General features: G+C 40.7%; 1 protein-coding gene across 1 annotated transcript; it reads left to right on the forward strand.

The window, feature by feature from the left end:
* Positions 1 to 4,849: 4,849 nt before the first annotated feature.
* HOXB13 (homeobox B13) lies at positions 4,850 to 11,876 on the forward strand (the record flags this gene model as incomplete). The annotated part of the gene is made up of 2 exons (XM_081346172.1): positions 4,850 to 5,746; positions 11,587 to 11,876. The coding sequence occupies exons 1-2, from the start codon at positions 5,050 to 5,052 to the stop codon at positions 11,874 to 11,876; spliced, it is 987 nt and encodes a 328-aa protein (XP_081202298.1). The 5' UTR covers positions 4,850 to 5,049.
* Between the last annotated feature and the right edge of the window lie 11,879 nt (positions 11,877 to 23,755).

A 23,755-nucleotide genomic window follows, 5' to 3' on the forward strand; every position in this document is an offset into this window, starting at 1 on the left:
TTTTCCACTTACAAAAAAATATGAGTGTGAAATAGACAACCTCAAAAGAATGAATCAAAGAAAGATGATGCTGGCGTTAATATTTATTTGTTTTAAAGACTTATATAACCTCCCATTTTGTAATAGAACTCTGTTTATGGGGAGGACAGGATTGCCTTGGCCATCCAGGACAATTTTTTGGCCTGAAATTTCATTTTGATTATATTTTGGTTGTGTGAAAGAGTTGATAGAAGCAGACTTTTGATGTGGATTCAGCAGCACTTTTCAATTCAGGCAAATCCAATAATTGCAATGTATATATAATCCTTAGTCTGCAGTGGGTAGACTCACATTGGATTCTAATGCAAACTTATTTGCAATGCAATTTTGTGTATACCCATTCAGGGGGGGAAAAGGTCCTTTAGAGCTTTAACTCTGCACTTCCAAATAGCTGGAGAGAGTAATATTTAGGCTGAATGTCTTTGGTGTACTGTACAACCCATGTCCTTTAAGAAAAAATAACAAGGAATTGTAACACCTCAGAGACTAGCCAATGTATTATATCATAATGACAGGTATTGCCTCAAATAGATTTATCAGATTATGTAGATGTTGGGGTGAGGGGACTTGATCCCTTCCCCCATCAGCTGTCTGATATAAGATTCCTACCACTTCCTTTCTTAGAAGAAAACGAACCTCAAATAGTTCCTTCTCCTCCTCCTCCATTATATTATCTGCCAGTGCCAAAGTTGATTAGCTGCATGGTCCGTTCTGGTACCTTGGTCAGTTACTCATGGCTTGGGAAGAAATTATTTAAGGCTTTGGCAGAGAAAGATGAGTGAGAGAAACAGGAATGGGGAAAGACATATAGATGAGAAGAGGAACAGCTTTAATTTCTATTAATTTTACATCTAAGAAAGCTGAAGCCAATCATTGTAAGGAAGGGAAGAATATTGTGTAAATAACATCTGAAAATTAAAAGTTTCAGATTTCAAAAAGATATATTGCTGAATAGTTATACTGTTGGAGGTAATGAACCTCTGATATTACTAGTAATGCCTTTACACTGATAAGACTAAAGTGTTATCTTCCTCTCTGACTGCAGAAAGAGAAATCTAAACCTCTATTTAAAAATGTGCATGGGTTTGATTTTTTAAATGCATGCTTACATTTTTCTCTATTATAGCAGCAATAAATTACAATGTTATCAATGTCTGGTTATACAAATATGATGCATTTATTTTGCATCACATCTATACGTGATATACGTATTTTGCATGGGAAGAAATCTGGGACTTCCATGTAGGACCTGGTAAGTCCTTTGCCTTGGTACAGCTTTGTGCCCATTGCAGCAGTTTCCAAAAAGAAGAGTAATACTGTCTAGGAATGCAGAATGGTTGCAGTCCAACACATCTGGAAGGCATGGCTAGGGAATTAGTCTAGTGGGTCATGGACAGCTGACATCTTCCAGAAACATTAAAGAACAAATCCAGCCAATACTGACTGATTAATAGAGGACATCAAGCTAAGGAAAACAAGCACATTGTCTTCTGTACATTTTGCAAAAGAACACACGTCTAGGGAATGTAATCTTTTGGCACCATTTCCTTACAACATTCAATTAAATAGTTACATCTTTGCATTTCTTTCTTCATTGTCCTTGTACTACCCTGTATTTTACACTGTCTATGAATGATAAATACGTAATCATTCTCCCTTAATAAAATTTGTTATCTGTTTGAAATCTGAAAAACTTTCCTATTGACATAGTATGTATATATCCAAATAAGAAACACAAATATCTTTCAGCTAACCAAAAAGAAAAGAAAAAATAAATAAAAGATGCATATTTTTGCTTCTGTTTACTGTCTCTGAGGCTGACTTCACATAAGACATTCCTGGTTATAAAATTAATCCTTTTCTGGTTTCACAGAAGACACTGCAGGAGAGGGGAGGGGAGGGGAGGGGAGGGGAGGAAAGGAAAGGAAAGGAAAGGAAAGGAAAGGAAAGGAAAGGAAAGGAAAGGAAAGGAAAGGAAAGGAAAGGAAAGGAAGAACTCACCATGCATAAGATGCTATTAAAATGCAGAGTCCATGACTTTAATAGTCTGGTTAAGTATCTTATTTACCCTAGCCACCTGTCTAAAAAGAGGATGACAACTATCTTCTTACAGGTAAGGATCAAATCCTCTGAAGCACTCCTAAGCATATCTGTTTGAAGGATAACCTTACTGGCATCAGTTTCAAAAGCTGACCATATGAATCTTTGGAAAATAAAAACAATTTAAAGGCAAGCAAGAATTTTTTTTTCACAGCAACTGCACACCATTGACGTTAATGAAGCTTACTTCTAGGTAATGTATTCCAACCTACTCATAGCCTAAACTGTTGGTCAAAATGGATTTCTCTTCCTCCTCTTCTTTCTCACCATCCCCCTCCAGTTTTCATGGCAGAAGAGCACAGCAGGCAATAGAGACTGTTGGATGTTGTCTCTTCCATATACCAAATTAATTTTAAAATTAGAAACCTAAAAGTCTATTTGGTGTTTCATCATCAAAACATGCTGAGTTTTGCTTGGCAATTTAAAGGCAAAAAAGACTACTTCACAAGCAAGCATTTAGAATTTGAGGGACTGCTAGCACTTTAAAGTAGTTTTTAGTTTTAATTTCAATGATATTTTTTTAGCCTTATGTTTACCTTTCGGTTGATTTAACCATTGTGGGTTTAAATGAATTTTTGGGAATTACGTTCAATCTATTTGTGAATCATTACAAATCTTGTGGATTTGGAGGCAGAGGACATAAATCTTGCAATAAACAAGAAAATAAATCATTGCCTGCCAGCTGAATTGGTTCATTTACATCTGGAGCTTTTCATAGAAGAGCTTGCAAATAAATAGCATGCAAAGTGCCCAAGCAAGAGTGAAAACACACGGAGAAGGTATGTTAGGATAGTTATAGTCTGGTATTATCTTTCTCTTTTGCACCTACCTATTTTGCTGAATTTGCGCTCTCTCTCTCTCTCCCTCTCCCTCCCTCCCTCCCTCCCTCCCCCTCTCTCTCTCTCTCCCTCCCTCCCTCTCTCTCTCTCTCTCTCCTTCTCCCTCCCTCCCCTCTGTGTGTGAGTGAATGCACATGCTTGCCTGATGAGGGTTTCTCCTGCCCACAATCTTCTCTGTATAAAATGTAACAGCAAAATTGTATAGAAATCCTTCATCTTCTCACAGAGGATAAATCTGGATTTGAGTTCCCACCGTCACTATCTGGATTTGGCCCACCTCTTTAACTTCTTGTGCCATTCATTGGAAAGCTTATTCATGCTAGAACATTGCAGAGCAACTGATTGAAACAGGGACGTAGTGGTAAAAAGGAAGGGGGCAGGTAAAGACAGAAGGAGATTTTAATTGTGGGGAGGGATAAATCTGGGTTTTTAAATTTATTTTTTTATTAGGTTTCTATCCAGCCTTTCTTCTAGAAACTTCAAGGAACTCAACCCAGTGCTAGTTCCAGAGACACAAACCCATGGTTGGGTTGAGAGAAGATGGCTGGTCAAAAGTCAACTATATTTTATTGCTTTCCGGGTGAGATATAAAGAGGGTGAAGGGGGAATACATCTGTTACTGTTTTTTGCTCCCTACGTGATTAGCTGCAGCCCAGAAAGAGGGAACAGCAGTGCAGATATGTAAGGAGGTCTCTGCTCCCCTCTGGCTCCCTGTGGTTTTTAGTTGCTTGAGATATTAATAGATATCAAGAAGATCAACTGTCCTCCATGCACACAGATACTTTAGTGGGCCAGGAAAAAAAATACAAGAAAAGGAGAGATAGTTTTAGAAATCCAACAGAATTTGAAAGGTGTGGGGAGCAAACTGGTGTGAATGAAGAGGACCCTGTTTGCCCTCAATTTTGCTCTTCCCCCTTCCTTCTACTACCCAAAGGAACGTCTTTGTTTCAACTAATTACTCTGCCAAGGCAGTCTGAGAGATTTCAGTAAGCTGGCAAACCTGACGAAGCCTTTCGACATGAAGGCATTATTTGGAGTCGTAAAAGTCTCAGCTGCTAAATAAATACGATTGCCAGCCCTACATCAGCATCTGCCCTCCAGTCGGTGGCCCAAGAACCGTCTCCTTTCAATTTCAGCGCAACCAGGTATTCGTTCTCCCCCTCTGCCAACTGGAGAAGGTCCCCAGTTGTGTTGTTTGAATTTTACACCCAGCACTCTCTAGTTTACAAACAAGTTGTAAATGTGTCAAACGGTTGGTTTCTGAAAGGCATATCTTGAGGTGGCGCCTATCTCCTTCCTTGGCGGCAAAACTCCTGGGGGCGCCTCTGGATGCTCCCCAAGGAAAACGATTTATCTATCAACTACTGATCGATCGATCTGTCTTTCTATCTATCTTTCTATCTCCTGAAAAGTTATCACCGGGAGGGACACATTCCCAGGGGAGCAAGTATCCAAAGTACCAGTTCAGCTATTTGGCCAAACAATTAACATAAAAGGCAGAACGCTGCAATGGAAAGGACTGAAAAACCTCTCTTACAGATCCGAAGAGAGATAAAGTCTACCAAATAGGATGCCCAAGTCTTTCTCTGCTGGACGGGCATCGTTTCTCCCTCTGCCCCTTGAATGGTAGCCATTCTCTGGAAGGGAGGGAACTTGGGTACGCTCCCCATACCCACAAGGTAAGGCGCCGCCACTACCACAGGCCACCCCTTTGCCGAGGAGAAGCCGGTCACGTGAGGGCGCTGCCCCTCCCGTTCTACTCCCCCCTTGTCACTACAGCATTTTCGCAATTGTTGCCCCCTCCCCCTGCACGTCTTCTGCCCAAGCGCTTCAGCCAATGAGCGCCCCGTTCTGAGAAGCCACGTCCTTCGCTTCGGGTGGGAACGGGAGAGGGCAGAAGCGCTGCGGTCGGGCGCTCGGGCGACCCTCCTTCGGTTGCAGCCAGCCTTTTAAAGCGGTCCTTCCGGCCTTACCCGCCTCCCAGTCCTCGCGCCCCGCTCGCTTCCATCCCCCGGCCAGAGCGAGGCGAGCAGCAGCCGCTCATGTGCCCTTCGGCCACCCTTTACTCTGGATGGAGCCCGAGGCAGCCTTCGGAGGAGCCCGGAGGAGCCTGGACGAGGCGCCCGGCAAAAACCTGGATGGTCTGCTGAGCTTGTCTCCCTTCCCGGCCGGCGGTCCCTGCAGGAACGCAGCTCTCGCCGGGGCGGGCGGCGCATCCAGCCCCCCAGCGCACGGCCCCTCCAGTTACGTGCCCCTGGATGCGCCCCTGCCTCCCCTCGGCTCCGGGGAGTCGTCTTTGGCCAAACAGTGCATCCCATGTCCGGCTGTCTCACAGACGCCCTCAGCCAGCAGTACTTCGCCCTTCCCTTACGGCTGTTTAGGCGGCGGCTGCTATTCGTACCGAGTGGCCCGCAATGCCCTTAAGCCGTGCCCGGCCCCGCCCCAGGCCGCCTACACAGCCGAGAAGTACTTGGAGGTTTGCGGGGCTGCCGTCAGCGCGCCCGCCGCCCCAGAGGATTATACGACCCGCCCGGCTGAGTTTGCTTTCTACCCGGGCTACGCTGGACCTTATCAGTCCATGACCAGCTACTTGGACGTTTCTGTGGTTCAGACTCTCGGAGGACCTCCGGGCGACCCCAGGCACGAAACTCTCCTGCCCGTCGATCCTTACCACGACTCCTGGGCCTTGGCCGGGGGCTGGAACAATCAAGTGTGTTGCCCCAAGGAGCCCAACCCTCCTGGGCCCTTTTGGAAAACTGCCTTTACAGGTAATGCTTGGTGCCTGGACAGCAAGGAACACACTGCCATTCTTGCAGGTCTTGGCGGCGGTGCGGGAGGGGGGGCAGATGGCAGGGAGTTGGGGAACCAGTCCTGAAGCATCAGGAAAGTGTTTTGGGTCGATTCTGCTTGGAAGAACCAGTTTCCAGCTAGGGGTGTGTTTTTTTGTCCTGAGAAATAGTTTTGCAAAAATGTGGGGAAAGTAATTCAGTTAGATAACACACTTGCATGGTAATTTTCCATAGTCTGGGTAAGTGGGAGAAAAAAACAATTGCTGGTAAAAGCCTGGGTGTAATTTGTCCAGGATTGAACTCACTGCCTCCATGAAATAGTAAAAGGTTCCCTTCCCCTTAACATGAACAAATTTCCAGCTACAGAATTTAACTGAGCACAGGTAAACCTCAACATATGGCTTGATATTTATTTAGTAGGCTTTGCCCTAATAAATTGACTACATAGAAGAACTGCAAACTAGAGGGATTACTGCAGAAATGGCATTTTGGAATTTTACATTTTTCATTCCTTGGTGTCTCTCTGGATGCCTTTGGGCTTCTCTTGATTCTTTATCAGTATTTGAAGGACCAGCTGCCCAGGAAATAGGATTGATTTTCTCTCCCCAAAATGTGGATATGACAGAATGGCTTCAAACCCTTTTCAACTGATGCAATAGACGCAGAAAATTCTTGATAAGAGTACTTCGATATTAATTAATCTGCTAGCGGAGATTAGCCCAAATTTAAGAGAAAGGCATGCAGGCTGAGTTATTCATTTCACCAAGGGGACTGCCCCAAACCATTTACCCAAGAAGGAAGAGAAAAGGGCGCTTGGGAGCTATTCTGTCTAGCAAGATCTTCTGTGTGTTTAAGCACTGTTGGGCATACACAGTGCTTTTTTTGTAAAAGAAAAAGGTGCCGGAACTCACACATGTCATACAACCCGCCTTGCCTACCCTACAAGGTTCCATCCAAAAAAGGTGCCGGAACTCCGTTCTGAGCGTTCTATGAGGGAAAAAAGCCCTGGGCATACATCATCTAACTGATGCAATGGTGGAGAGGTTGTAAAAACTACTGGGCTCCAATATTGCCCAGACCTATCTTCCCCAACTTAGTGCCTTATTGAAGTACAACTCCCATCAATCACCTGCTTCCAGAATGTCCTAAAATGCCCAGAGCTTTATGAAGGAGGTGACTCAGACTAAGAATTCAAATAACAGCCAAGACTTTCCTTGTGAAAACTTTCCCTCCAAGTCCCTATTCTGCATGATAGTCTGAAAATAATAATCCTCTCCTTTAGATCCCTAGTGTGTTCTCTGATTTTATGACTGCAAAAATGTTTTCCCTTCCCCTATATGATGACCCTTCTCTCCCCCCCTCCCTCCCTTCCTTTTTTCTCCCAGACTGATATTAAAAGTATTTAAAAAGGGGGGAGGAGAGAAAGAGCAACTTAAAATGTTTTTTTAAAGACAGCTTGGACAAGGCAGTCTTTCTTTATGAAAAGAAAAATTGGGGTGAGAGAGAATTTGAAAAGCAGCCTCTCTAAACACCCTTTTCTCTTTGTGTTCTATAAGTGACTGGGGATGGGTGGGGGTTAAGCTTCTGTCTGACTTAGCCTTAAGAGATTGTGGGACCTCCCTCTTCCTGCAACTTTTAGTGCTGTCTCAAGGCCAGGCCACCACAATTTATGGCTGCAGCACATCAAGCCATTACCGGCAGTTTAAGCTTGTAAAATATGGTGAGAGTTTTCAGGGAGTACATGTGCTTCTCCATGCAATCCTGATCAGCAGTCATCAGGCAAGTTTTGGCTTAAAAGTGAATTTGTTATTTTATTGGCTATTCTGGAAACTAATCTCCCAAGCCTAAGTGGGCAAGAAAACAGAACAAAAATAAAAAAAAATCTTCCTGTGAAAATCTCTGTATACTTCTAAATTTTACATGCTTCTGTTTAAATTACCTCTGCATTAATTTTCTACTAATGTCAATGCATACAAATATATGTTTGCCCCAGCTCACATGTAAAAAGTTATTACAGCTCTACCCCAATATTTTTGAGTGGAGGAGTATCAAGGGGAAAAAATGACCTATAATGCAAGTGAATATTTTCATTTGAAAGATAATCAGTTTATTTTCAATGCTGCTCTGACTAGCAACTACAAATCCAATAACACTCTTTTCCATGTTGCTTTATTTTTATGTTTTTTAAAGTTTATGTTTTAATATGTTGCTTCACCACCACCACCCCTTTTCATTCAAATAAGTATTGGCTCCTGGAACTTCATGGACAAATCCATGCAGTTGTCTGGACAGGAGTTTTTGAAATGTTTCATCAATGGCTTTTTCCTGTCATTAAGAGAAAGTGACTGACTCAAAATTATGTGTTCAAAATTCTTTTTCAACATTTAAATTAAGATTGACAATTTCTTGAAGCAGTATTTCATTAATAGGTATCTGTTCTAAGCCATAACATTAATTTTATTTTATTAGCAACAACAACACCATGGTATATTACCCAGCCAATATTTAAAAATACACTGTATGCTATATCATTATTAGATAGATAGATAGATAGATAGATAGATAGATAGATAGATAGATAGATAGATAGATAGATAGATAATCTTTTTTGTCATTTTTACTGTAGGCACAATGGCACACATTAAACATGAAATTTTGTTGCTTGCTTTCAAAGTGTACACATACATAACACACATTTAAACATACTATATACAACATATGTATAGACCTACACCTACAATTTAATATTGTACTCTTTTGCTTTTATTTCTTATTTACATAAGTACAACTTTATTAAGCTTATCCAGTACAATTCAAGATGAATATGATAATATAGAAAAATACTATGTTGTAAAAATTATACAGATTTCTCAAGTTAAACAATATTTTTAATATATATATCAGAGTTGTCACAATATAATGTTTTACAAATGTATACATCCAACAGCATACACCCTAGTGGCTCACCTTTCCAGAGATCACAAAATCACACTCTTTTAAAAGTTTTTCTTTTAAAACTGGCCATTATTCAGTGACATCTTACTTTGATCCAGTATTTCAAATTAGTTACTATATCTACTTCAGAAACAATCAAGGGTATAATAATGGGCAATGCACTTTAAAAAAAATCCATCAAAAAGAAATGGGATTAGCTAAATGGGGCTTTTGCACAACCTTCTCCCTCTCAATGGCCATGGTCCCAGTGGTGGAAAGAGATAATTTTAGATGCAGCTTATTCATTTTCTGAGGAATGAAGAAGCTTCTTCAATGGTAAGTGTGTTATTTTACTTACTTGAAAATGCAGTAAACTGATTGGCTCTGTTATGAGGTCCTCTAATTGATTGTAGGTGATTTGAAACCCAGATCTCCATCCCCTTCATCAATTCTGGTTTCTGTCACAGTCTTACTTTGAAAACATCATTGAGTTCCCTTCCCCACAACAAAGTTATTAAAGCATAGTATTGATACAGTTATTGTTACTTGTTGAGATGTGTGTGTGTGTGTGTGTGTGTGTGTGTGTGTGTGTGTGTGTATTCAAGTAGTGTGGACTCCTGATGATTTTCTGGACAGGTCCTTGAAGTTTTCTTGACAAGATTTTGGGAGTGATTTGCCATTACCTCCTTCTTAGGGCTGAGAGAGTATGATTGGCCAAATTCACCCAGTTGGCTTTGTGCCTAAAATCTTCCAATTTCTAGCCTAGTGCCTTAACCACAACACCAAACTAGCTCTCATTATTGTTACTTACAGTTGCATAATTTTAGATAAATTAAAAACTACCCACATTCTGTAATGTACAATTCACACTGCATAAATATGCAATGCTTTTTGCTAATACATCACACTGCATGTAGCTTGCAAGAAACATCTATATCCTGCATTAATATTTCAGCATTATACATACTGGTGTGCAGTATACCTGCCATCGTCTCTATATATTTGCAGGAAAGGATGTTACTCTAGAGAGTAAGAAGAAAAAAATGTATTAGAAAAAAGCAAACCTTTAATACAAACAAATCTTCCATTTTATAGGCTTTAGTCAAGCATTTTCCAATATTTTTATGCAACTTTAAGCAATTTAAAATCCAACGGGTTACCATGCTTAGAGGATAGACACTGAAATTTAGAAAATTCATTAATTCTGATTTTTAATTGTAAAAAAGCATGAGTAATGATATTTAATTGTCATACTCATATGAATTCATGCTTTTCACCAAAGATTCAACATATCATGTTGATATTATAATATAATATTCATATTAGAAGATCCAGTCAATGATTTAAATTGTATACACTGACAGTAATACATTTTATTTTAACTTATATAAGTCACAACTAAATTCCTAGATTGAATCATTTTACGTTAATGTCCAGATCTGTAAGGATTTTTTTCATGCATACACCATGAAAATATGATGACTGGAAGTAGACATCTGAAATAATATTTATTTGTTGAACTCAACTGAAATAAACATAGATATTTAGATATTGCATGCCAGTTGTGCTCTTTAAAAGGAGTGCATACCTACAAGTGATAGAAACAACTATTTTGGGTTTTTTTTCTTGTACGTGATTAAAAAATACAGTCTGGGGAGTTTACAAATGTAAGTTAGTGTGGACTGTTATGCAGTGTTAATATGGATTATTTGTCTTGCAATATTTAATATAAAAAGATTCTCCCAAGCATACATTTATATATATTTTTTTATTTAGTTCACTGCAAAATTGTACATTCCTGAATATGGTATTTGCCTTGTTACAGCACTATGATCTGCCTGGGGACAAGATCTGTTGTTTGGTTTTCTCCCTCGAATTTCAGCAAGAGGAGCGGGTTTTAATAACATTCCTAGCTAGAATACCCTCTTCCCGCAAAGAAACATGGGTCCTACTGAATTCCCTGAGCAGCAGTTATTACTATAGATTGAACAACTTGTTTAAATTCAGTAACTGGGTGCAAGAAAAGAGTCTACTGCAGCATAGCTCCCATCCCTATCTGCAGATAACTCCAAAGTCCTGGGAGTACAACAGCACTGCTAAACACAGACCTGTGACCTTGAGTAATAGTCTTAAGGTAAAAGTTTTACCTGGTGTAAAAGTTTTACCTGGGAGCAAGGTATAGAGCAAGTCACTGGGCTTTACCACATACGTAGCTTCAGATCAATTCATTTGCAAAGACTTGAGCCCCGCAACAAGTATACTGTGACAAAGGGATTCCTTTGTGATTTTCTCCTCTTTCTTTATTATTCCTTAGAATACATTAACCCTTATGCATGAACACGTGCTAGTTTTGCCTCGGGACAAAGGAGGTTGGAAGGATTTTTTTTGGGGGGGATTGCGAGGATAGCATGATAGGATATTTTAAGTAACACTGATTACTTGGGGTGGGGAAGGGGGCCGAGAAATTCCTCCAAACAAAGGCGGAAATACCTGTCCCCCCCCCCCATGCTGAGGCCTTCTTGGCTCACGCTATGGGGCCTTGCTGCATTTTGCGCAGATGTTTTGATTTAATATAGATTTAATATAAAAGGAACAGGATTCCAGACGCTCCACGCCGGTCTTGGAGAACCGACATGGAAGGTGAAAATAAGGAAAAATACAGGGGGGGGAGGGTGTAAAGTGAGGGGGAAAAAACAAACCAGTGAGCATGTGGGGGAAGAACTCAAAGGCCCGCTGTCCTCTCCGGGACGCCGGGGAAGTGGCCAACAAAGGGCTCGAACTAAGAAGGGGCCTCTCTGTTGAACATGTGCGCCTGCCAGTCTGCCTGCTTGCCCCTCCGCTCGCGGCTGCTTTAACCCTCGTCTCTCTTTCTTCCCTCCGGCCAGACGCTGTAAGTCAATCGCCCCCAGAGGGCTGTACCTTTCGACGCGGCCGCAAGAAGCGAATACCGTACAGCAAAGGGCAGTTGAAAGAGCTGGAGAAGGAATATTCCAGCAGCAAGTTCATCACCAAGGACAAGAGGAGGAAGATTTCCGCCGCCACTAACCTTACCGAGAGACAGATCACTATCTGGTTTCAGAACCGGAGGGTGAAGGAGAAGAAGGTGGTGGCCAAAGTCAAAAGCGCCGCTGCCAGCAGCAGCAGCAGTAGTGGAGGCGGTGGCGACGCCTCTTGAGACCCGCGCGAAGGGAGGAAGGTGGCCTGGAGGGAACAGGAAAAGAAAGAGAGAGAGAGAGAGAGAGAGAGAGCGAGAGAGAGAGAGCAGGGGGAGCAAGAAACTCCCGCGGGGTCGCCCACGTGAGGCCTGCATAGGCTCCCGGCCTCCGAGGCCTTCTGCGAAGAGGGCGACGCAAGGGGGTCCGCTGATCTCTCCTCAGTCACCTTTTAAATTTCCTAATAATATATTTTTTAATTATTATCATTGCTATTGCTGCTTTGTTTCCCCCCCCCCCGAGAAATTAAAACTCACTGTGGGAACAGCCGATGATTTAAAACGAAAAACCCGGAAGTGATACCATCCTCGTCCTTTTCCTGATTTTATAAAAAAAAAGGGAGGAGGAAGAGGAGAAGACACCTTGTGCAATTATTTTCCCTTTCTTTTCCTTGAAAAGAAGGTGCCTTAGGGCTTTTATTCTGTGACCTTGGTTTCTTTGTCTGAAATTCAGTAATTCAGAGCTGCTTTAAAGGGTAAGGGGTGGGGAAGAAGCAAAAAGCCACCCAAGAAGAAGAAAATCGCCTAAAATCGGCCCGAATGTAAACAGATTATGCTAACTATATATAATACATAGTTAGCATAATCTGTTTTGGGGAGGAGACTTTTACATATGTCAGATAATTGCCTATATTATAAAATTACCATTATATATTTTATTTTAAGACTTTGTGCCGCATATGAGGGCTGACCACCGCCTGAAGCTTTTGTTCTTGTTGATGATGATTCATACAGTATTTGCATACTACCAAAAACTAATTAAAAGTGCCTTTGAAGACACTGAAAAAAAGCCGTGGGGGAATTTACAAAGTAATAAACACAAGTTACTGCATACCGAAGGAAAAGCCATCTTTCTTTCTTTCTTTCTTTCTTTCTTTCTTTCTTTCTTTCTTTCTTTCTTTCTTTCTTTCTTTCTTTCTTTCTTTCTTTCTTTCTTTCTTTCTTTCTTTCTTTCTTTCTTTCTTTCTTTCTTTCTTTCTTTCTTTCTTTCTTTCTTTCTTTCTTTCTTTCTTTCTTTCTTTCTTTCTTTCTTTCTTTCTTATCCTCTCTTAGAATTCTCCATCAGAGTAAATTTTGTTGCTATAGTTCCGGGCACAAATTTTGCCCTAGTCATTTCTGGAATCATAACATCTTTGTCTATATATTTAAAAAGGGGCATAAAAACATGCATACGCGCTTTTGCAAGCCGTGGGCTCCGCATCGTGCAACTTTTACGGTTCTCGCTTTCTATTCCCTTGAAAGTCTGCTCAGATCTTCAGACAGCTGGAAGGGAGATCCTTGCTTTGCGCGCACTTTGTTTCGAAAGGGAACGCTTTCAGAAGCCGGGGAGAAGAGCATTCGGCGACTTAGGAGCAGGCTCCATCATCTTAGTGGTGATTTACGGGGGTCTTATGGCGTCATTCAAAGGGTCGCGGAGCCGACAGAATAGCGATGATGTCATCGCTAAAACTTCCAATTGAGTGGTCTCCTGGTGACCACATGGAGTCTCCAAGTTGCCTTGGCAACAGGCAGGCTTTGTATTGCCTCAACAACGGCTGGGTGACGCTGGAAGATGCTGTAAATCGTTCGCCAAGAAGTGGCCATTCAGAGCAACTGATTTTTTTCCCCGGTCAGTACAACGAGGGAGATTTACGTTTCGAATATCTATTGTGTATATTGGATCTGGAGGCTGAGATTTGGAAATTGCCATGCAAAGTGGCGCATGAGACTTGGTTAGCCCTCGAATCTCCGCAGTTTCACTGGAACCCACCGGACACCCGCCGAAGCAAGCCAAACTCTGTGGGAGGAGCCTGAGAAGGGGAGTGAAGTGCTGCCCTCGAAGTATCCCTAGAAAATCTTTCCTAAAATTCTAATTTTTCTAGAAGTATTTAGAAACGTCTCTGTCGCTCACACCGATTATCTTTCTATAGCAAAGGACACGCTACCTAAAGCAAGTTGCTTTACCAAAAAGCTTAATGCGAAGATGTGCAAGTATATTATTGCCCATTTATATATTTTTGTATTTCATAATACATTATCCAAAATAATAGAGATTGCGTAAACAGTACTGTATTTATTATTTGACACAATATGATCAGTGATAGTTAAATATGTGATACAGGGGTCCTCAGACTTGGCCACTTTTAAGACTTGTGGACTTCTACTCCCAGAATTCTGGCTGGGGAATTCTGGGATTTGGAGTCCACAAGTCTTAAAGTGGCCAAGTTTGAGGACCCCTGATGTGATATAAAATGCATGAGAAAACAAACATAGGACTGTCATAAGTATTCTGAAACCTCCCGCCTTTTATTCTTCAGCCATTTCTTTCTCCGAAGAAACTTTAGAAGAGTTTAGAAGAGCAGAATGGAAATGACTCCTTGGTCTACAAACACCTTCACAGACTGGATGGTCGCTCCTCGTTTGGGTCCAACTTCGACCTTTTAATCTTTAACAGGGGCCGATGGCAAACGACCTCTGCTCTCACTCAGCGCGTCGATCATAAACCTCAAACAAAGGTTACGGTTTTATTTTAGGGCCTCGATTTATTTCACCCTGCGTTGATAACCACACCCTTCAACTAGCAGGCTTGCTTCGTCCCCCCCCCCCCCGCCCCTTCCTGGGGCTGTTGTCTCGCAGAATTAAAGGCATAAAACTCAACGAGAGGTTCATGATGACCGAAGGAAAAGGCGCGCCGGGACCAAGTTCAAGGGTAGCCCTCTCTCAGGGATGCTCCAGGAGACACTTAGACGTTTTAAAATGACTTCGCCTGTCAAGTGATTCGGATTTTACAGCCGTTAAGCATCTGCTGTGCGTACTTCGGTGCCTACTTATTATACGAAGGATGAGACGAGGGGAAACTCCGCCGTTATGCTCCTAAGCTTATGGTAGGAAGAATTACACGTGAAGTAGAAAACAAAGGACTGGCCGAACTACCAAAAAGAAAAGCCAGGATTTTTTCGTCAATATTTTTTTTTCTTCCGTTGAATGCTGTCGTCTCGAGACGGCTTGGACAAGTACTCCAAGTTTTCTTGGCAAGGTTTTTTTATTTACTAGTCGTTTGCTACTGCCTCCTTCCTAGGGCAGAAAGTGATTGACCCAAGGTCACCTAATTATCTTTGTGCCTAAGGCAGGACCGAATTCACCGCCTCTTGGGTTTTAACTTGATGCCTTAACCACTAACCAAACTGGCCCTGTATACTCTTCAATATGTACATCTAAACTCGGGGAATTCTTATTCTTCATTTTATTGAACATGATATGCCTGTTGATCCTCCGACCCAAAGACCTAGAGATTTCTCCCCTGGCTTGCTGGAAATCATCTAACACACAATATTTCCAGGGCTTAACTGTCTAAAAAGAGGGATGCAGGAGCAAAAAAAGGGGAACCAATATATTTTGGATATATTTTGGAATAATGGCTATCCTTCCCCCCCCCCCCCCCTTGGGATGATCTCTAGCTCTGAGCTTTCTGCAAAGGCTGTGAGCACATTTCTTCTCTTTCTCTTGTACCCCAGATTATAAAAATGTCAACCTGAGAATGCAAGGAGAAAGATTGGAGGGCGAGGGCTTACTTTAGAGGTGCTTTTGCAACCAATATTTGCTACATCCAGTAGCAAGGCAAGAGGAAAACAATTTTCCATTCACTTTACATCATGATTTAATTCTGACTCTAGAAGTCAGGACTTAGTTAACACCCAGCAGGTAGGTGCTTTTAACTTTGACTCAGGTCTCTCGCCCTGGAAGTAGAGATTCTTAAAAGCCAAATAAGTTTTAGAGGTTTCCCATAGAGGAAAATATAATATAAATAGCTGTGGAGTCCTTAGTACTCTCTGACCTTGATTGTTTGCTTTCAGACGTTTTCATTATCCAACTAGGTAACATGAGCGTGAGGTTGGCTCCCAGTTTACATAGACTAACATGTCCTGCCAGTGTTGATGGGTGTGGTTTTTAAAGGTTTGTTAAGGAAATGATGCTTGCTTTCATGATTAAGTCACATATGCCACCTTCTGGTTGCAAGGTTTAGCGCAGATGGCAGTGTTTCCTTTCCCTCCTTTCCACCCTTTCGCCCCCCCCTTTCCTTTTACTCCGAATAAAATATGTGTTCCTACCACATAAATGGAGTTAGTTCTACGCATATGTCTCCTTTCATGTTTCCTATCAGTTTTGATGAATTAAATAAACCATTAAAATTATCTCTGAAAGCTGAAATTTCCTTTTTTATAGATCTGAATTTAGGACAAAAATTAGGACAAACTTGATTTTGAGCGATTAATTTTACAAAACTCGCCCCTGCCATACTTTGAACTTAAAAATAAATGGTGAAAATTAATAAGTTGCATGTTCAATAAGCTCTGTTATGTGTATTCTTCTCTCTCTCTTTTTACAATAAACTTGTATGATTACCTTTTGCGGACCTTCATGTGATTAATCTCATTCTGAACCAGGTGGATACTCAGATGGATAACTTATATAGTTTAAAGAAGATATGTTTATAAAACATCATTGATCTACCCACACAATTTTAAACGTTTGTGTGTGTGTGTGTGTGCGCGTGCGTGTGCGCGGGGGGGGGGAAGATATCCTCTGTATGTGTGAGATTTATTATTGATTTCAACTTGGGTTGCCTCCAAATCAAATCAAAACCATCCCCCATTCCCTTGTCTAAAATAAAATACCTTCATTGTTTGCCTTCCCTATTTCCAATTCATGGAATGTCCATTCCCTAATTCTCCTTTTTGTTCCTGACTCAATTCTTCTAAAAAGGTGAATTCCTGAAGCCGAATGGTGGAGGCTTCGCCTTTTGTTCGCAGCCCAGAAATGGGGGAGTGGGGGGTGGGGATGATGAAGAGGCCAAACCTCCGTCTAGTTGTTTTTCTGAAATTGCTGCCAATGAACAAAATGGCTGGCACGCATCAAAAACACAAGAGGGAGAATTGGGGGGGGGGGGAGGGCTCGTCATTGGATCTACTCATGCTGATCTCAACAGGCATGCCAATGCTGATAATTTTACCACCCCCTGTATAAAAATTCGAACAACGCTACTAGCAAACCAATTCTGCCATCGAAACCACCCATTTATTCATTATCTGGACTTTAAAAGGCTTAACTTTGATTTTACTAGTGTGTTTTCTGTGTTCAGAAGGATGTGTGCAGAAACAAATGTTCAGCCGGACTCACACTTCTTCAAACGAACTCTGTTCGAATTCTGCTTTTAAAGCCCAATTAATTTCAGCATCAGGAATTAAAATGCTACAACAGAGTATCTCAGTTCACCCTATATTAACTTCAGGGAGATTGGCCTTTACAAGTTGGTGCCTCTAAATGTGCCACATGCTGGCTCCGGATTAATGAGAATTGTAACAGTATTCTAGAAAGACTACTGGGTTGGATTTGCCAATTTTTCTTAGAGGAAGCCTCATGAATCAAGGGAAGTGTTGATCTTTGTGCAGACAAATCTAGGCACTTTCTCTCTTCCATCTATTCAAATGGCCTTTCATCTTTAAAGATTGATCACAACACAGGACCTTAAAAATATTTTAAACTCAAAATCTTGAACACATTTACAAGGGAGTTAGTCTCACCGAGTTTAATAGCAATTAAGTAAGGGAGCCTACATATTTAAGTCTATTATCTAAGAATCTACGTATTTAAATTTTCTCTGAAATTTGTTCTGTCAGTGTTAGAGTCACATACAAAAATTTCATGTTCTAGTTTGAAAGAACAGTAAATATCGTCTAGGTAAATTATTTCGGTTTGCGTACATATTTGCAAGATTTGTTCATTATCCCATGGATGTAAATAAACAGGCCAACTCAATCATTATGTACAATGGGAATTAGTTAGAAACTTGAGGTCTGAAAAAGATTGCTACAATTCAGTGGAATGTTTATTGTGTACTTAACTTTTGTTTCTTGGAAACCTAGGTCAGAAAGACGATGGTAACACTTTCTGACTTACAAATGTTATTAAAAGCTTTTATAAAAGGTGTTATTAGACTCTTCCTGCTGATTTTTGACTACTATAGACTAATGTGACGGGATAATTTTTTCTCAAAGCCTGCCTGCCTGCCTTCTTTCTTTCCTTCCTTCCTCCCTTCCTTCCTCCCTCCCTTCCTTCCTTCCTTCCTTCCTTCCTTCCTTCCTTCCTTCCTTCTTTCCTCCCTCCCTCCCTCCCTCCCTCCACTTGAAATGGGACAGGTCCTTCTACTTCCTTCTCTTTTCCTCTTTCAAAATACTTTGGTTATTATGCATCCCATTCCTATAAATCACACAGCCTTTAATGACAGCTGTTTACCTTCCCTACTTGTGGAATACAGACATCGGTATGCATTTACATCCTTCTTTTCTTTCACCTCCCCTCCCTATCCTGCCCCCTGTCTCTTTTCTCATTCAGATTCACTTGGGAAACTGGGGTGGGGGAAGGAGCCAAGAGCAACTTTCCCAATGCTACAAAATGTTGAGGTGGGGGAGGGAAACCTATAAAAAAAACCTTTCCTGCTGCTTGGGGAAGCATGCCCGAAATTCTTCTTTTAAGTCCTTAGAAAGAAACAAAACACACTATAATCATGCTTTCCCCTATATTAAAAGCATGGGAAGTGGCTGGGATTTCCACACAAAATACCTTTTACACAAATGACATTTGTGTTTTCCTCTTGTGTCCCCTGTCTTAGCCATTTTACTACCATTCAAAAATCTTTTTAACTCCTAGCCCTCCACCCAAATTTATGTTCCTGGGTGAGGTTTTGTAGAGACCTCCCACATTCTAATACCCCAAGCTGTGTGGACAAAAAAGGGGGAGCTAAAATCAGGGTTTTTTATTGTCAAGTTCAATGGCAAAACAGCAGTTCTTGCAGTTGTTTCCGGAGAAAGAGCTAACATTCCAGTCTTTAAAATTAAGGGGAGGGGGGAGAGGGAAGGAGGAAAAAAGGGAAAGGGATTTATGTAACTTTCATGGCACAAGCATGAAATGTGTGTATGAATGGGAGAGAAAAGTTAAATGTATTAGTAAGTAATTTTTTTTAAAAAAATGAATGAAATATTCTTTTAGCCTTGAAATTTGAAATTACCCAGTTAGTTGCTGGAGCTGCTGGAAGATTGTCCTTGCTACAGAAAGGTTTATCAAACATTCTACAAAGGTTTGTGCCATTCATTTCAGTGAACGTGAAATAATCTTAGACAGCTTCCTCTGTTCTTACAGGAATCCAATATTACTTCCAATACTTTTGCAGTAATAATAGATGTTTGATGGTCTTTGGGTTCCTTCCCTTGTATCCCTAAAAACTCTGCTGAAGCTGCGATGATTGTTTAATAAAAACAGGAACTGGGAGCAGGACCCAACTTAGCAGAATAGAGTCCTTTCCCTTCAAACCTAAGTGGGCAGACTTACCAACACACAACCACTTAAAGGAGCTTTATATATAGTCTCCCTATATATGTAGGTCCAAAATCTGAAATTACCTAATCATATTCCAACTATCATTCCTAGGACGGTGGCCACCATTTCTTATGTTCTTGGCCTTGATCATCATCTCTTTGGGCTTGTTTGCTTCATTTAAAATACTTAAATTAGTCCCTTTGTCTGGAGTGCAAAGACTAGTCTGATGTGACTTTGGAATCTTTGAAAGGAAGACCAAATTCCCAGGGCTGTAGATTAGAAAGCAGATCCACCCCTCAATGTCAAACCACTTACGTATTTTGGGCACGTGGATGCGCCCACCCACCCCAACCAACAACATAAAAGTATCAGCAGTTGAGCTCCACTAGAAGATTTTCCTGTACCTTTGTTGGCAATGTGTGTTCAATATGCAGGACACTCATGCCATAGGCATTGGAGACCCTATTGTTCATTCTGCCGGGATCCACTCTAGACACATATCCTGCTTAAATGTCCGTTTAGTGATTCCTTCTAGGAATTTTCATTTTCATTTCAATTTTCATTCCTATCTTGCAGATTTTATAACTTCTCAGCTTTAAATATTGTCTGTGTTGAAACTGACCTCAATGGTCTCCAAATCACCTCCCCCCCATATCTGTGTTCTCCACAAAAGCCAAAATTCTACCTCTGCCTTTGATTAAATCTCCCCAAATCTGCATCAAATCTCTTTAGCATGTGGTCTTCCCCCCCCCCAGATTATTTGGCAATTTGATGGTATCTGTGGCTCTGGGAAATCAAATATTTCCCCATGAGTAAAACCCCAGTGAGTGATCTTATTGCCCGCCTGCCCTCCTTCCTCTCCCTTTTCTTCCTTTTCTTTGTTCCAAGTTCATGGCTACACCGTAGAGGCTTGTACTGATTAGTGGGGGAGGAGGTGGGCAACGATTTTGACCTTAAAATCCTCGTACTTGCCCACTCTCTACTCACAAAGTAGCATAATCTCCTCCCCGCCTCGAGCAAGTGCCTAGAGAGAACACTATTAAAGAAAAGTGATTGTTTCCTGGGACGACTGAGGCAGGGGGGGGGGCGGGGTCGTGCGACCTTCCTCCTTCACCACCAGCTTCTCATCAAAACAAAACAAAAAAAGGAGAAATCATAACCTCCTGGCTTTTTCTAAAAAAATAACATTGCTCGCACATGCAAGCAAGGCTGATACTGACAGAGGCGTCAGAGCAGAGGAGGCAAAGCAATGGCTCCAAGAATTGTTCGAGATGATGCAAGAACATCTGGGCAATAAAATTGGCTGCTGCTTCTTCCCTCCCCCAGGCGAACGGTAAGTGTAGCGTTAGGAACCGCCTGTCCTGCGACTATCTGGGGAAGGGGTGTCTCATTCACTGCATCATTGCTAAGCAACTGAAGGACGATCCTCCGGGAAATTGTCCTGCGGAAACCCCCTCTTGCGCAAGAAAATGGTTTTAATTGCGCAAAGTCCCTCCGTTTTCTAACAAAATGGCAAATTTGAGCCTTGTTTATACTATATACAGAGTAATGAATAAAAAAGAAAGCCGAGTGGAGTCGAGCATTGCAGTAAACTCAACGAAAGAGGTTGCTTTTTTCCTCCGGGGGAAATTCTGGAAAACCAAAAAGAGATATGGAAAACTTGCCTACTTGTTTAAAGAGGGGGGGAAAAAGACGACCCTTAATTCACATTTAGGGACAGACCACTGAAATTCTCGAGACCTTAGTAGTGATTCAAGTATTATTATTATTATTATTATTATTATTATTATTATTATTATTATTATTATTATTATTATTATTATTATTATTATTATTATTATTATTATTATTATTATTATTAATAATAATAATAATAATAATACGGGGTCTGCTCTAAATCCGTGTAGCTCGGCGTTATTGCAGAGAAAAATACTGGAGGAAATTTCCCTGGATTTTTTTTTCCAGAGTGACCGTTTGTTCCAATTCTCCTTCTCATTTGCACGCCACCAGCTACAGGCAGCCATGATCCAAACAGAAGCCTGTAAAGGGCCGAAATATCTTCTCTTCCCCAGCTTCAGTTCTTCTCGGTGGAGGCTTTCAATCTTGCCAGCACACTTTCAACGCTGTCGATTCCTTCGGATTCCCTAGCCAGCCGGCTGCTTCCATAGAGGAATCACTTTTCGGTTCAGAAATTGCTTTTCCTGTTTGTCAGAGGGTCTTTGAAAACGTTCGTTGCTGCCTGAGATCCTCTGAGTGCTTGTTGCCTTCTTAGAGAAGACCAGATTTGCCACAAAGGCTCAAAACAAGGATGGAAGTATCTCAAACCAAAGCCTCCCCTACTTTCTGCTTGAAGACATCCAGCCAAGAAGACCCACGGTCTTTCTGAGTAAATGATTCCCTGATTACCTTTGCTCTAAGCTGAAAGAGGACAGATCTTGACCTTCTCCATCCCCACTTGCCTTTTCTTCTCCGGGAGAAATATGCCCAGCTTGCTCAATCTGACTTCCTCTCTAGTCATATCCTTTTTATTCCAACAAAGTTTCTAAATCATCAACCTTTTACTTAATGGGAGTCATAAGGAGTCAGGAGCAGAGTTAGCAGCTAAGAGGGAGAGCAGAGTCCACGCTTAGGCTCTGTAGACAGCACCTTTTTTACATTCAAATCAGGTACTTACTGTGAGCAAGGGGACCTGAATTAGGCAAACTCAGCTCCCTTTGAAAAGATAAAACAAGGTCAGAACTTGTCCCATTGATTTCAGAGGGATTTTTGTGCAATTTATTGGCTGGATTCTGCCAATTGCTGCCTTAAATATTTGGGCTTCAATAGATCCTCTTTTTGGGTGTTCTTTAGATATGTTAATAGTAATTGTCAATAATAATCAAAAACGTTTTTCCCTCATGGTTTCTAAGAATTAAGCGAATGCCAGATTTTTGATCAAAATAATCCCCTAATTTTTTTAGACTTCATAATTAACCTTGAAATGAAGGGGGCTGAAGCCTACCTATATGAATGAGCTTGGGATTCCCAACAGAATCCTATGCTTTTTTATAGGAGTTCTTCTCTCCTCTTCACCCCTTGGTATTATTTTTATATTTGAAATTCAGGATTATTTAATTTAGATCCTTTTGCATGAGGAGATACTATATGTGTCATAGGGTGTGATTCAATAAAAACAAAACCAACAGAGCAAATATAAAGTTAACAAAAAGAGTTTATAATTTTGCTCAGCTTTTATCTTTTAAAAAGGCTAACATAAAAAAGTTTCCTTTTGTCAAACCTTTAGATCACATTTAACAATCTATACTTATTTGTCTTACATTAAGTAATACATATGCTTATCTAATTTGCACTGTGTTCCTTGCAGTTTAATGCGAAAATTAAATAGAGCTCATAATCTCCTCTACAATTCAATATTCTTGAAATTAGAATATACCGGTAATAAATTGTGATAGTTTTTAATGGGGGAAAATGTTTTGTTTTTCAAAGTGGCCAATTTAAACTGAGATTTTTTTGCAGTGGAAATCATAAATCTTCTAGATAACGTCTCAGGAAAACACTTAATTGTTCATCTCTGATAGTCCCAAACTGGATCATCTACAAATATTACTTAGAAGCAGTTTGTTTGACTCAGCTTGGGGAAGAACTGGAGGCTGAAACTTATTGGTTGCAAGAATGAAAGTTTAGCCAAACTATTGAAAAGGCTGGTGACTTTTCTGAAGGGGGGAGAAAACAATTTTTAAAAAGTAAAATATTATAATAGATAATGAAACTCTAATAGAAATATTTTCTGATAATCTTAGGAACTATGTCCCACATACATAACTATTCAAAAAAAATATAAACATGTAAACATACAATCGATGTAGTACATCCCTTGTACAAAACTCTCAGATCTGTTGTTTTTTCCAGTGAGAAATCCTTGGCCATTTATTGCAAATGAGAATGAGAGGTTCACTAGTATCTTCCATTCATTCCTGCTATGTGCTTTACCTACGAAAGAACAACATCCTATATTTTATCATTACCACTAATGAGAATTAATACATCTCATAAACAGAAATACTAGTGAATTAAAATTAGGCCACAAGGAATATGATTGTACTTCAATGTATGTATGTCTCTGTGTGTGTGCATGTTCCCCTATATTTTTGCAAGACTATCTTGAATATTCTACATCCAGGTGAATATATCCTTGCAGTCCCTTTCCACCTATGCATATATTGGAATTCCTCCAAATTCATTCTACCTTTTAAAATCTAATCATTTTTGACATTGCAATCTTTCAAACAAGCACAAAGTAGCCTTTAAATATCAGTTCCAGATTCATGGGTAGGCAGAGAGAAAAAGGTATGGATCTGATGTCTTTTTCAAAATAACTAGAGAATGACAAATTACTATTTGAGGAAGGGACCTGGGAAGGAGGCAGAGTGTGATTTCCTCCAGCTCTTGGGGAGATTTTATTTATAAAATAATGTAGGCTAGAAATTAAT

The sequence above is a fragment of the Vipera berus genome (assembly GCF_964194415.1).
Source record: "Vipera berus genome assembly, chromosome: Z".
Taxonomy (NCBI): domain Eukaryota; kingdom Metazoa; phylum Chordata; class Lepidosauria; order Squamata; family Viperidae; genus Vipera; species Vipera berus.